Raw genomic sequence first — 12,561 nt, 5'->3', positions numbered from 1 at the left:
TCCGCAATCGGAACCGTGGCGGGTCTACGAACCTTTCCACCGCCCCGCGTTGTTTCCCGTGCTCGGTTTTCGAAAACGAATCAATCGACGGATCCCGTAACCGAGTGCGGCCGCCCTCGACGGCTATTAAACGGCGTTACTGCGCGCGAAATCTAATTCTATGAAGCCTGGCGCAACATTTTATTCCTACGGTGGACGGAGGATCCGCGAGATAAATCGAGGGGGAGGCTGCGTAGCCGCGCGGATGCGATTAAGGGTTGCGCGATGGAAACAGTTTCGTCGGGTAAACGATGGAACGGCTCGATGGCCCTTGTCGCGAGTTTTTCATCGCCCCTGCGAGGAACAGTCGAATTCGAGTCGTGCGAATCGGAATTTCGTTTCGACGAATAATCGCTGCTTTCGCGTTGGGGGTTGTATCGCGCGTGTTTCTAACAATGGCTACGAAGGTTCGCGATGGAGGAATTTTTTTGCTTTTGTGTCGTTGAATTTTGAAAAAACGAGACATTCTTTGCGCTCGAGGAAACAGCGAAGTGATCGTTTATGGATGAGATTGGAATATTGTGGATAGAGTAGACCGACAAAGGCAGCGGCGAACGACTAGTCGGATATTTGCAAGTAGATCCAGCTGAGCGCAACGTCCGGTCAGCCACCCTTGCGTTCATTTTTCCTCTTCTACCTCGTGATCTACTCGCAGTCTTACGTAGTTTGTAACGTACAGACGAACCATCGCAATTTTACGTGTATTACACTTGAAATATCGAAAAATTTCGAAAAGTTAGAAATATCGCGAAGTACGAAGAGATTTTTCAAAAAATTCTCGCAGAGAACTCTAGCAGAGCTCTCGCTAAAACTGGAGTTTGTTAAAAAAAAAAGAAGAAGAAATGCAATTAAAAGAAGTCCTCGACGTCGCCCCTTGACCTTCTGGACTCGTTCCACGCACTCTGAGCAATGGAAGAAGAGACGCTGCGGAGGAGAGCGCTCCTCCTGGTGCATCGATACACGTCGCGGCCCTCGGAGGTAACCGGAGGGTTGTGTGCGTCGAGGTCTCGTCCACACGGACGAGGAGTCACGACCTACTAATGAATGATTATGCTACAATTTGCCCCGAGACGGCAGCTCTGGTAATTTATTAAATTACAGTGATTCGTGGCCGAGCTCCGGGCATCCGGTAGTCGCGCGTCGCTGTACCCGCTCCCGCCGCTTTTCGATTTCGATTGCGAGAGATATCGCGGTCGATTAACCCTCGCTGCTTCGCTCTAAGATTTTCATTAAACGAAGTTCGACGTCAGTGACAAGCGAGATTCGCGAAAAACTCGAAGAGAAATGCTGTGTGCGTGTATATACACGTGTACATACATACACACAAGAAAGTCCTAGAAGACTAACAGCCGACTCGTAAAAGATCGAAATCAATTAGCAGCAGAGCGCAAAATTCATTTGCTCGGAGCGAGAGGCAGAAGCAGCCTGAGTGTAGCGGGACTGAGAGCAGCAAAAATCAATTTCTATCCTTGGACGATCGAAACGCGCGGTCTATCAGCGGTGGCGGCTAATCCGTGAGAAGAACCGTGGCGAGCTAGCGCAAGAAAGAAGAAATGGAGGAGCCTGGTGAAAAAAAGAAAGGGGGCTCGCGTAGGCTTCGATTCCCGAGCGAGAAGCGGAGGCCAGGTACGGCGAAAGGGTGGAGAACGGAGGGCGAGGAGGGGAGAACGAACGAGACGAAAGGCGGAGGCAGAAGAGAGACGGCGGATCGTATTATTGTCGGGGGTATTTACGGGAATTCGCGACGGAATCGTTGCGTGTCCGGTGCCGATGCAGTCGTAAACAAAGGGCCATTAATTTAGCCAGGAAGAATGCCCAATATCCTTCGAAAGCTTTTGCGGCGATGCACCGATAGGCAGCTAACGCGCGGATAAAATAAGTTTAGAGCCGTGAAATTGGCAGTAATTTTACAAGCCATAACGATCTACTAAATCTGTAAAATAATTAAGGGCGCAGATGTTCCCTGCGCGCGATGCTGCCAGGACGGACGCATCCTACTCCCGCGCCATCGCTACTGGCCCGTTTCTCCCCCTTCGCCTGTTCGCAATTCCTCCGCGACTTCGTTAGTTTCCTAAGTGGCTGCCCTCTTCGTTTGTGCCCCGCTTCTCTAATCAATTAACGTCGTTCAGCTTTAAGACGGACAAGAGAGAAAGAGAGATAGAAAGAGAGAGAGAGAGAGCGCAGGAAACAGCAATCGCTCGATCGTCGAGGATAATGGAAATACGTTTCAATTGGTTGAAACTTCGAGACAAGAATCGCCAGCGTAAAACTGAAATGCAATTTCGCATTCGACTCGGCGCGGGGAAAAAAAGGACACGGTTGACGTCGCCGATCGCAAGAACCACTCTCTCTCTCTCTCTCTCTCTCCCCCAGCTCCCTCCTGGGACACTAAACGAACCTCCTACAAATCGATCGCAATCACCGCCATCATCGCTAACGAGGAGCAATCTCAAACGGGCAGTTAGCGCGGTTTCACGTTTTTCCCGCGCGGCACCCGTAGAATCCTGCTCGCGCGGAAATTTCACGCGTAATAGAACGCCGTCGAGCCTACCCGCCGCGGAATATAATTTTATCTCTAAAAGAAGCATCGCGAGCGTCTTCCGCGTTCCACCTCGCGGGCCCACCGGCCGCGGTAATCGCGTAATCCTAACGACGCGGCCGCAACGCGTGGACAACCGTTCGTGCCCCGTCCCTAGGCGGCGCGTCGCGACGCCTCGCGACCGTTGGAACCGGTCCCGCTTCCGGTGGCGGCGCGCTTTGACCCTTCGTCCAGCCGCGCCACTATTTTTAACGCCGATAATTCACCTTAATCCCCTTCGAAGCTAAGCAAAACAAAAGCAGAGCGTAATTAAAGAAAATCATTCGCGCGTTAGGCTCGATCTATATTCTATTTTAAAATCCAATCGACGCTAAACGCGCGCGCAAAGTGCAGCGGAAGGGTGGCGCGCCTTCGTGGATCGAGGTTCTTTTCGCAACCGGCTCGCCACCGTTATTAATGGTGTCACGTAGGCAGGTTGCGTACACACCGTCTCATCATGGACAGTAACCCAAGGCGCCATCGTAGATGGCGAGATTCCGCGGCGGACGCGGTCCCTATCCGGTGATAAGGGACGGGGATAGCCGGGGCGAAATTACGGGGGTCGCGGCAAATTGAATAAAGACCGAATTAACCACCGCGTACGGTTACGCTAACAGCGCTTTTTCCACCGCCACACCTCCGCTTTCTCTGCGCTGCCGAAACTGTCAGACGAGGATCCTGGGCACCGCCTCGGTCCCGTTCAATTACGCAACGGGCCACCCCCTGTGCTTATTATTATCCGCGACCCCGATCGGAACCAGGACGAATAAGGTTATTAGCTAAATGCGGCCGGATTTCGCGGTTCCTGGCTTATCGGTGCATGAATAAGCCTGCGCGTGACCGCCATGTTAAAGCGCCCTTCGTTCGTTGCTGTAGTTGTGTTCGTGAAAACTGCAGACGTACCTCTCTGCTCTGAAATCTTCTCGTAACAACTACTCTGTCTCTAGTTGGATTTGTCTATTAATTATTGTCAATTGCAAGCGATCGATAGGCGTTCCACAAGGTTACAGAATTGCACCCCATTGTCAGCTGATTTTCAACCCCCTCCGTTATTTGTGGAACACGCAACGAACGTTTCTCTATGATCGTGTATATCGTACGACTCTGTCGATCCAAGACGATCTAGAATCCAGATTTTCCCAAGCGACTGCTCGCAGGAGCGTACAATTAGCTTAAGACGACCACACGCGCGGCTCGTAAAAGCGGGGACGGTCGCGTCCCAGCGGCAATCAGCGCGGTTCTTCGCGCTCTATACGATTTACCGCGAAAGGACGGGACAGGAGGACCAAACGAGGACAGAGAAACGAAAAGAAATCGCGGCGGCCAACGATTAGCGGCTACCACGCGTTGATACCAGCGCTCGTAAATTCGTCCTCGTTCCACGTCGCGAGACGACTATCGCGGGATCCAGCTGAGAGGCGATCGTGGAACGAGCGCTACGAAAACTCGTCCATCGAGGGAATCCAATAAATTTCGTAGAGCGACGTTTAAAATTCCATTACAGGGAGGGATAACTGGTCTACCGTCGAACGATCGGTTTCGAGGCGTGGTCGATGCCGCCGATAGGACATCGTCGTCAGCCGGGGTAGAAAAACCGGGCGTCCAATAATCAATGCCGACCGACTAGTCACGGTGCCCCTGCGTACGTCTCATTAACGGGAACCGGACACGCGATAGGACTTGAACGAAAACCAGAGAAACGGCGAAGAAAAAAAAAAAAGAAAAAAGAACAAACAACCAAAACTTCCTCCATCTCTGCCCAACGAGAAACGAGCGAGGGAGGGGAATAGGAAATCTTCTTACCGTTTCTAATTATCCGTCGCGCGTGTTCGTAGAAATAATTAACGGTCAGCAGATAAAGTGTCTTCCAGCAACGAGGGCGTCGTACGCGGAGGAGCAGCCATGAAGGGGCGCGTTCACCAGCCGGCGACATCCAACGCACCGACGAAATGACTTATTAGCCGCCGCGCGGCGTGGCGTGGCGTGGCGCGGCGAGAAATGAGTAAAATAAGATCGAGAGATTATTAGTCGCCGGTTTGTTCGTCGTTCGAACGATGACGACGCTGATCGCAGGGACTTCTAGGCTGATTGTTGCCACGGCTGTTGATGAACGCCGTCGGTGGAGAGGCCGTTGAACCGCGGACGCATTGACTGATGCGCAGCGCGGCGCGGCGCGGCGCCGCGCGAACGGTTGATTCGAACTTTCAGGAACTGCTCGGGGATAAAGTGAGCGAGGATGAATGAATGACGATGCTCGCGGACGGCGGATGACGAGGTGCTGGACTCGTTTGATGCCGCGCGGATTTTTCCCCGCCGAGCGGAGGCTGCTGATGACGCGAATGTCACGGTTTCCCTCGAGAGCGGCCAGTCGGACGGGGGTCCCGCGTAAAACCATTAGAAGCGCTAAAGGACATTATAATTGATGGGATAAAAGTAAAAGGCAGCGTGGCGGAACCTCGTCCGGCCAGACGAATCGCGGCGCACGCTGTTCGAGTGATCGAATAGCACTGATTTCGCGTTCGCCATGAAATATCGTAGGAAACTCGAGGGAGTTCGCCTGATCGATCGATGCCTCGATAACAGGTACGCTGTTGCGCTTAGCACAATTGAGACGACGTGACGCGGTGCGACTTTGGATCATTTCACGCTAAGTTCAAAAGTAACACAGAAACGTCGTAGAACCGATCGTCCTGATAATCGCGAGGAATTTTTGTCACGATCGATGGTTCCTTTTAAAGAAGCGGAGAAAAGCGTCAAAGATCGCAAACATGGTTGGCAGCGTGCGACGGCCAGTGAAATCTGTACCAGCCGGAACTCGTTCGGTCGATTTACGGTACCCGGTCGAAGATTGCTTATTAGGCGGCCGCGTAACCATGAAATAGAAAGAGCAATGACAATTTGATAGATTGTGCTTTTTGTCGAGCGACTCGTCGTTAGGGCCTGGCACCGGTAAAATGATTAGCTTTTTTGCGCGGTCGACCGGTCGAATAACTAATAAGGTAGACACTGTCGTTGCTCGCGCAGGCTCTCTGCTCGTGGCGCGACTATGAAAAAGCAGATTACGTGACCGGACATATTCCGTCGCAGGGAAGAACTGCGATTTATTAGCAGCGCGACGCGAGGAAAAGCTTTCACGTGTGATCGACGACGCGAGATCGGCCGATTTTCGAGCGGTAAAGTAGCTGCTAGAAAATCGTTGGCGCGTTTCTGGGTTAACTTTTCAGGTCTAACCCGAAGAGTTCGAGACGAGCGATAACACGTAGCACGAGATCGCGCGAAACAATCGATGATGACGCGTGCGCGCGCGGCGCAGGAGCGGGCGGATTAACGAGCGCGCTAAATTTAGCGACGCGGGTATTCCGCGGCCGCAAGAAGCGGGATTAAAACAGGGCAGACGAGCGAGTCGGTGAATTAAGGCTGATCCGTATCGCGAGGACAGGGCAAGTTTGATACGAAGGGCAACGCCAGCGCAAACGATCTAATTAAACGCCGGCGCAATTAGCTTCCACTCTCCCCTTCGCGAGCAACCCCGCGCGCCCCTTAGATACGACAGTCCGACGAAACTTTTCGAAACGCTAATTACTTCGTTTCTACTTTACCCGTTTTCGAACGGGAAAGAACAACCCCCTCCCGTGCAACGGTTCACGACTCGACTGCAGTCCTCCTCCCCCCGTGCGTTGCATCGCTGCGATCTTCGCCGTCGATGGGATCCCCGCGGTTCTACCGCAGTGCGCGAAGCTTTTTCCGCTTTCGCAGTTAATGAGCCCTCTGATTGTACGTACGTCGCGTTCGTACTGTGATCGAGGAGGATCCCGTGTAGTTCCTCGTCTGCGTCCCTCTGATTGTCTTCACTTTTACCAATCCCACTCTTCACCATTCTCGTGCTCGCCTACGAGCAATTCGAACTACAAACATCGCGCCATAATGGCGTTAGCTGAGCTTAAAAGTGCACGTAGTGTTCGATCCCTGAATTTAGTATCGCGACACAAGAATACCCGAACGAAAATAGCTCGCTGAGGGAGGATCACGGAATTATTTGAAAAATCCACGACAAGCAGCAAGAGTGTCCCATAAATCCATCCTCGCGAAGTCGATTCGATTCTCCGCGGTCGATCGAGGCGGATTATAAAACTTGACACGACCGAGGACGATCGTAATCCGGTGGTTAAAGAATCGCGGAAGCGTCGACCGGCGAAATATTCACGTAATAACCGTAATTAGAGATCGCGTCACTTGGTGCGCGCGGTGGAAAGTGGCTGCGCGAAGGGGGACAAAAAGAAATCCGGCAAAAAGTCATCGTCATTAGCGGTTGGTCACCGGTCTTCCACGCTGCCTCGTCACCGCGTCGGCCGCTCTTTGAATCTCTCCTCGCGACCGGTAAACGGTTACAGTTAATGATTAGTTAATGATTTTTTTTCTCTTCCTCCTCTCTGCTTCCCTCCCTCCTCCATCTTATTACGAACGACGGTTGTTGGGCGCCGGTAGCCGGATTCCAGGCATGCATACCTCTGGCGTTGGTACGTCGTCGGGTCGCTGCCCGTGAAATCGTAATTGACATCGTGTAACGTGAATTTAAGCGGCAATTAGGCGAACCGGGTCGAAAGTAGGCGAACGACGGAGCGAGGATCGGGACCAGTTCGAGTTTCAGGAGCGAGGACGCTGCTGGTTGGGCCACGCGGTGGTTTCTTGAGCGCGAGGACGCTCTCGTCGTTGACGAGGAACGACGCGACACGAGAATGGCGAGACGTGTATATTTATTTAGTATGGTAGCTGGTTTTAAGATTGCTGGTTATTATTGTTAGATTTTAGAGCCGAGGGAGCGTTTCAGTCGCCGCTGGATGGATTCGCTCGACAGCCAACGCATTATTCATTACCATACGCGTAGCGTTACGTAACCGTCGGTGTTATTGATGCAGCTCTAAGCAAAGATTAGCTTCCTTTATCATGCGCTTTCTACGCGTCAACTGCAATTAGCTACCGCTGAGGCGAGTAGGCCGTTGGGCAACGTCGAATTTACACGCCGCGCGATGCCACCTTTCGCAACCCGCGGGATCACCGCGTGGGCGTCGCTCTCGCGAGGGTAGCCCCGTGAAATTGATCGCGTACTAATTATTAAATTTCTTCACCGTTCTCCCGTTAATCATCCGCCTTATTACGAACTTCGTTAACATTAACGCGGCGAGGAACTTAGGTTAAGGTCCGTTTCTCGACGAAGAAATGGAAACCAAAGTTTGCTCGATCGTAACCTTATCGAGTGAACAAATTTATGGAAACGCCACGAATATTTTGCGCTAATTACGTTTGAAATATTGTTAACAATCAATTGCGTTCTTTTTTAATAATTCTCGCTCGACTGAAAATGAAAGGTCCTCGCGAGTGTCCTCCGCGTGGCATCGAGAGCGCACCAAAAGAGGCGCAGCTGCTGCCATAGCCGAGATAAATCCTCGACAAATTGAAGACGAGTTAAAACGCATGCGAGTCGAAGCCACCGACGGTGGAGATTTCGAGGAACAACCTCGATTTGTCTGTAAACTCGTTGATGCGCGCAGTTCACGCGAGCCAAAATCGAACCGATGGCGCCCGTTTCGCTGTTAAATCACCCTACGTGCTCGCTAATAAACGACCGCGTCCGGGATAAACACCGGATGCGTAGACGGAAGTAAATGGATTATCGGCGAAAATAAAAGCGGAGAACGATGGGTACCTTGTCGATGGTTCGTTTGAAAATGAGCAACACGCATCAGGAAGTAACGAGACGGTCCTAATTGTTACTCTGAGGCGCGCACCTTGCCACATCCGATGGAACCAATATGGCCGCGCGTGGAAACCTTGCGTCTTCGATGCTGGAACCCAAGGAAACCTCAAAGTGGTATCCAATTCGTAATTTTTAGTTAATTGAACTCTCTTCTTCGCTGAGACCCAAGGAGACTCCAAAGTGGTAGCTAATTCGTAATTCAGAGTGAATTGAACTCTTCTTTTCGCTGGGACCCAAGGAGACCCCAAAGTGGTATCTAATTCGTAATTTTGAGTGGATAGTCTGTTCTCCTCTTAACGGAAATCCGTGTTTCAGTGCGATTCTTGGAACCGCCGCCAATGCAGCACCGAGCGGAACGTAAGAAACTGGCAGCGTTTGCATCTCGAAGACAAGTTCAGCTAATACATCAAAATTAAACCGAGTCCCGAGCGATACGGAACAGGCAGCGATTTCTCATAAATCAATGGCAAATTAGAGTCGAGAGTGGAAACGGTCGAGAAGAGATCGGGCCGCGCGGTCATTTGTACGCGCGAGCGTGACTCGCGCGGCTCGTTTTAAGGATCGATCGCGCGCGGGGAAGATGCGTTCCGCGAGCGGCCAGCTCTTCTTCCGCCCTTCCTCCTCGTCCGCGAAACAAATTGGCCGCGGTGGTGTACGATCGCGTCCGCGCACGCGATTCTAAGCAGCGGATATTTACAGTGGCCGTCGCTCGCGGCGTGGTCCCCGCCATTTTGACTTTCAATTACCGGGCCGCGCGAACCGGCATAAATAAAACACGGACAACCGTGCGGCCCATCAAAAGACAATTAATCTGGGAGACAATTAATCTGGGAGGCAATTATTCGGCGGGTCGGACCCGAGGTTTAACATTAATCAAACTCGCGGAGCGGACGCCGCGTTCCACTGGCCGCTTTCTTCGCCGCGAGTGAAGACCGCGGATCTCGCGGCGGATTAATGGGCGGCTGGCGATTTTGATTAACGCGGAAAAGCTAATACCATTACCCAGGGAATTGAAACGCGCCTGCCGTTGGTCGCTCCACGGACTTTCATACTTTATTGGACGTACTCGCGGATCTTTTTTTAGACACCCTTCGAGTGCTCGCTGAAAGCTTTCAGAACAGCGTTTATACTTACGCAAACACACCCCGCGATATATCATCTCAATTATAATGCGTATTACGAGCAATATTGACCGGACGATGAATCGAGCAAATATTGCTCGTTAAAAAGCAATAAAACACCGGTGGGATCGATAGTTAACAACGGAAATATTGTCCGTTCGACAACAGGCGAGGGGAAAGTTATTGGAACCCCGTTCCATCGTCGCGAGCGAATAAATCATACATTTGGTTGCAACGGTATAAATCACGAGCGAGAACGTCCTCGAACACGATCCTTTTTCCAACCGGAAAGCCGCGACCGCCGCCGCGACGTCCGCAAACGGAAACCCAGGGAACTTGCGCGAACAGTTTCTGATGCTTGCGCGTGTGGGTTAGCCGGATATAAATTATTCTTCGACTCGACGATGCGGCGCGTTTAATTGTGACAACGAGATTGATCGCTGCCGCGACTGCTCGCCTCGTGCGCGCGCGCGCGCGCGCGCGCCATTAATATCGCGGGACACGATTTACGCGGCGGGATAGCAATAATCGAGAAACAAAAGTCCGCGCGGCCCATTGAATACACCCTGGTGCCACGCGTTCCCGCGTTATTAAGTATTATATTTAAATCATTTGTTGGCATCGTTGCTAACGAGGGGCCAACGACAGCGTCCTAACGAGCCGCGAGCGCCCACGCGGTTTTATCGTTTCAGGGGAGCCGCTTCGCCTGCCGCGCACCCTTCGATACCTGGCGAACGGCCATCATTGGTTCCACGCGACCAATTGGTACCGCTTCTGCGAACCACCCTCGCGTGGTGTCAGCGTGCGCGACAAAAGTGGAAATTGAATATCGATCGATTCTCAGGAATTAGTTTCAAATGCGAAGGGTTGACAATTGCCATTTTTCTAGTCTGTGCACCACTTTTGGTAGCCTCGAATGGAGAGCAAAGGTATGAATGCTTTGCACTTTGTTTCACGTGGACTCGGAGGGTTTTCACTTCGCGTCGACGATACGAATTCTCGCGTAATTAACGCCTTACACTCGCGCAAGGAAATTCAGCGCGCAAAGCGTTCACCTTGTCCAGCATTTTCCGCGCGACGACCGCGCGTTTCGCAAAGCGGCTTGGCGATCAATCAGCGGGTAATTTCAGCGCTGGCGACAGCGCGGTCCCGGCGGGAATTTTAATAACGGCATCGTAACGAGCCTCCACCACGGCCAGCTGATTATCGATCACCAGATCGCGTTGAAACGCAACGTATCAATCTGCAGGCTCGCGCTGGTCCGTCTTCGACAAGTTAATTCGACGCGTAACACGGGGCGGGCGCCGCGCGACATCCACGCAACGCTCGCTCCCTGCATATTTTACTTTCGGCTCCTGCGCACGCCGACGGAATATTTAAAAGAGGAAGCCCTGGTAACTGGTGTTCCTTCGTGGCTAATTACGCGTCGCGAGACGAGCGGACCCTCCGTGTCGCCGCACGAATTTCCTCTGTGTCACCTGCGCGCGCCCCATGCGAGGCTCCCGCGAAATTAGTCACCTCGAATTAGCTCGAAAAGGTAGCTGTTCTCGATGGAAATTACGCGTCGTCGACGTATGTACACTCGCGGTAATTACAGAGCAGCCCGCCTCGAATGATCTTGTTAAGTATCGAGCGTCGACGCGGTCTGGTACCGCTTGTCGCGGTACCATTTACGCGGAGGATGGCGCATCGAGGCCGTGGCCTCGCTCAAAAATTCAAGGAGCCGCGATTCTCCAGCGAAATGTGAAATTTTCGTCTATAGATAGCACGATGAGGTACACTTCGAGTTGTAGCGCGGCGAAAATATTCCGTGAATCATCTTACCGTGCATATTGTCGGGGTCTGTCCGTGAATCTTGCTGCTGGTGAGAAAGTCGGGTGGCTTGGGCGCGTCCGGGAGCGGTTTCGCGCACAGAGCCGACGAAGTTGGAACACTGCTGGCGTTTGGGACGTGGCTGGTTGGCAGTGGACCGGGCAGAGGGAAGTCTGGTCGGTAGAACCACGTTGGCCACTGTAACATTTCGATTTCATTAAGATTCGATTGTGAATTAAAATCGCGGAAAGCTGTAATTAATTATTTCTCGTCAAAAGTATCGTCGAAATGCTTGTCATCGTAATAATATTGCTTTCGACAAATCGCCTCTTGATAAATCGCAGACATATATCACAGCGCCGTCATTTAGTCCCCAAAAACCCTGACAACCCCTCGAAACTCTCAACGCAAACATCTCCGTGACAAAAACCAATGATTTACTCCGGAAAACCGACACCCTGTCGACCCCGCAATTGCACCCCTCGCGATAAGAGCAGAGAAAAAGAGGGGCATAATTCAGACAAGCATCTCGAACGTTTCAAGAGACAATTTATCGCGCAGATAACTGTCCTACGCAACATATCAGCGGGAAAAAAGGATCGTCGAGCTTATCGAACCCTTTGAGACGATCGAGGAGCCACCCTGAGGGCCAATTTTCGAAGACGACGAGGACCGTTTGGCTGTCATCGAGAGAATTGCCCGTCGCGGGAAGAAAAAGGATCTTGGCGTGCGCGTTCTAGCGCTGAGATAAAGCTGGACCGTGGCGGAGGGCAGGCATTAGTGTCACCGGGTGAATATGAGGCCCTCCAAGATGGATGACACGCGTCCCTGACCCCGTAAGAAGCGCAATCGCTTCGAGGTCGCTGGTATGCGTGTGGTCCATTGTACGGTGGTTCTTATAAAGGGGACAGGGGCAGCCGGACGGCTGAAAAGGAGCCACGGTGGTAAATGCGTAAAGAGCTTTTGATCGTCCTGCCGCGAACGACACGAATTCCGCGCGATTATTCCCATTGACGCGGCGGGACAAAATGGCCGTCGCGTCTGGGTTCTGCGATCGCGACGAGATACAACGTCGCGCCTTTGTTGCCCACGACTCGCCTCCTATTTTCCGCTTTGCCACGAACGTTCAGCTTCTTTTAGAATCGAAGACTGTAACTCAGAATTTTTCCACATTTTTTCTTCCAGCTGTAAATCAGATCAGGAAACGAAAGATCCGTAACGAGGATTGAGAGCAGAGTTATGAGTTATAGCGGATA

General features: G+C 52.1%; 1 protein-coding gene across 1 annotated transcript in view; it reads right to left on the bottom strand.

Moving 5' to 3' along the window:
* The window catches only part of LOC143433504 (uncharacterized), a 218,376-nt gene that overhangs the window by 184,934 nt on the left and 20,881 nt on the right, over window positions 1-12,561 (bottom strand). The window contains exon 2 of the mRNA XM_076910844.1: window positions 11,318-11,503. Within this exon, the coding sequence (XP_076766959.1) occupies window positions 11,318-11,503 (186 nt within the window). The remainder of the gene's footprint in view (window positions 1-11,317; window positions 11,504-12,561) is intronic.

This window comes from Xylocopa sonorina, chromosome 3 (genome assembly GCF_050948175.1).
Source record: "Xylocopa sonorina isolate GNS202 chromosome 3, iyXylSono1_principal, whole genome shotgun sequence".
Lineage (NCBI taxonomy): Eukaryota > Metazoa > Arthropoda > Insecta > Hymenoptera > Apidae > Xylocopa > Xylocopa sonorina.
Note: the sequence above shows the minus strand (reverse complement) of the source record. Positions and strands in the feature narration are given on the sequence as shown.